Below are 2,183 nucleotides of genomic sequence, written 5' to 3'. Positions count from 1 at the left end.
TGTGTTATTAGATGAGTTTGATACAGCACGTTTGAACAGTTTCTTGTGATGATAACAGATCTAAGGACATGCGGCATAGAATACTATTAGTCGCAGGAGATGTGTCCCGATACTAGTGGTGCCGAAGTCCGGTTCGGTTCGGTTCTTAGGCCTCTAAATGCGAACGCCGAACTGGACCATCGGTCGCGTTCAGGCAAGGAGGGCGAACGCTGGACCGGACCCTTATGAACGCGTTCACAAGCGTTCGGTTCAGTTCAGAACGCGTTCGAACGCTCGAACGCTACATATAATTTGACAAAAATTGCAAGAAATACATGAACCGTAAATGAGTAGCTAAATTTCGTCCATGGCATAGTGTTCATGAGCAGCAGCAAACTCAGCTTGAACCGTTGCAGAAATGTGGCCTTGACGGTGCCCACTCTTCAATAGCTGAAGGGCCTCGAATGTTGTTGGCAACAAACAATTACGGCGTGCAGTCCCAGTGATGCCGCCACTCGAAAAGGCTCGTTCAGATGCAACGGCAGAGCCTCGAATAGCGAGGGTAATCCTTTGCAATGCGTGAGATGGTGGGATATTGAATGGAATGGTGCTAAAGGCATATTGAGTCAACTTGCAAGGAAATGCGATGCGAAAAAACTCATGCCCCACCACGCCACTATATTCTCAACATCCTCTAATGGGGCAGCAAGGTAGTCGTCAAGCTCCTGGCGAGGTCTTCGATTTGCGGTGTCATTTGCGACACGAGTTTTGACAGCATCGCACATCCAGCTATGGCCGTATGACCCATGGCGAGCAAGCGAGGCAGGAGCTGCAATAGATGGCTCTGCAGCAGCGGGCGAGGAGTTGTGATGATAATATTTGTCAAAAACCTTCCGCAAGCTTCTCATGCCCTCGTCAAAGTCGTGAGGCTCCCATTTACCCTTCGCATATGCCACCTTATAGTTAGGATCAAGCACTACATTGTACATTAGATAGGGCATCATAGTAAATAAAACACATACCGAGGCAAACAAAATAAACATCAGTTTCGTCAATCTTGTGGTACCATTTGCGAATATTGTCGAGGCCAGAGTTGATTGCAGATGAAAAGTCGTCAAACTTCGAAGAACCAGCCATGTTTTGCCAAGTTTGTTGGAGATACTCGAGGACTGGAATTGCGCGCCATACAGTAGGTTCACGAGTTGCCGAAAACGATTGTTGTGCATTGGCAGGTTCCTGGTTATACAGTAGGTTAATACAACATTTGAGACTTGACTGGACACTCGCACATACCTGAAGCACATCGTGCATCAATTCCAACTTCTTCCATTCTTCGGCTGAAAGCTTGAATGCTCCATATGACTTGCCCTGCAAGTTTGGGACTTCGTCACTGTCATCCGCCAGTTGTATGAATCTATTCACCCCCTGCGGCAGATCAAATTGAGTTAGTATTGGGCATAGGCACAGTAATAGAAACCAACTTACTTTGCGTAGCTTAAAGGTGTGCTCCAACATACCAAAGAGTGAGGCCCATCGCGTGCGAATCCATTTCAAAAGCTCAAGCTTCAGCTCATTGACCTCGACACAACACTGTTGAAAAAAAGTGCGTGCTTGGGGAGATTTCCGAATCTGTGTAACAAGTGCGAGGGCTTTTCCTGCGGTGTCAGCAACCTCAAAATCAGTTGTTTCATCATCATCATCTTCATCGGCCATGTTCTTGAGGAGCACGCTTGCTGGTGTGGGTGCGACCTCCTCAACAAAGTGTTTCGCAGCTAAGTGCAAGGCGTGCTCCATACAGCTGAATAGTAGACATCAATATATATAAATCACGATATTAAATAGTTCACTTACCGCACACGGTGTTCCCCAGCAATCCATTTCTTGCCGGAAGGGTCAATAGCAAGTGCAACAGTCTGAATTGCTGTGTCGTTGTTGGTAGCATTGTCAGCTGTAAACCATCCAACCTTAGTGCGGATGCCATAGTTATTGATAGTTTCAATCAGGATCCTTCCAATGTTGCTCCCACTGTGATTGCCGTTGATGATGGTGAATGCAAGCTGCTCTGTCTTCAACTCCCACTCATGAGGTTTCCCAGCTGGGGAGTCAATATAATGCGCGGTGACGGAGAGAAAAGGTACCCCAGGTTCGGAGGTCCATGAGTCGAACGTGATCGAAATCTTGCTATCAACTTGCTTAAGTTTCTC

The 2,183-nt window shown here is 47.0% G+C and overlaps 1 protein-coding gene across 1 annotated transcript; it reads right to left on the bottom strand.

Annotated features, from left to right (window-relative positions):
* Nucleotides 1–279: 279 nt before the first annotated feature.
* Nucleotides 280–1,692, bottom strand: DFJ58DRAFT_879678 (ribonuclease H-like domain-containing protein; the record flags this gene model as incomplete). Its single annotated transcript, XM_041394510.1, has 5 exons — nt 280–589; nt 649–955; nt 1,002–1,215; nt 1,273–1,404; nt 1,465–1,692. 5 exons carry the CDS (start codon nt 1,690–1,692, stop codon nt 334–336), a joined length of 1,137 nt encoding a protein of 378 aa, XP_041234969.1. The 3' UTR covers nt 280–333.
* Nucleotides 1,693–2,183: the final 491 nt, after the last annotated feature.

Source organism: Suillus subalutaceus (assembly GCF_016647625.1).
Source record: "Suillus subalutaceus strain FC151 chromosome Unknown DFJ58scaffold_441, whole genome shotgun sequence".
NCBI lineage: Eukaryota > Fungi > Basidiomycota > Agaricomycetes > Boletales > Suillaceae > Suillus > Suillus subalutaceus.
Note: the sequence above shows the minus strand (reverse complement) of the source record. Positions and strands in the feature narration are given on the sequence as shown.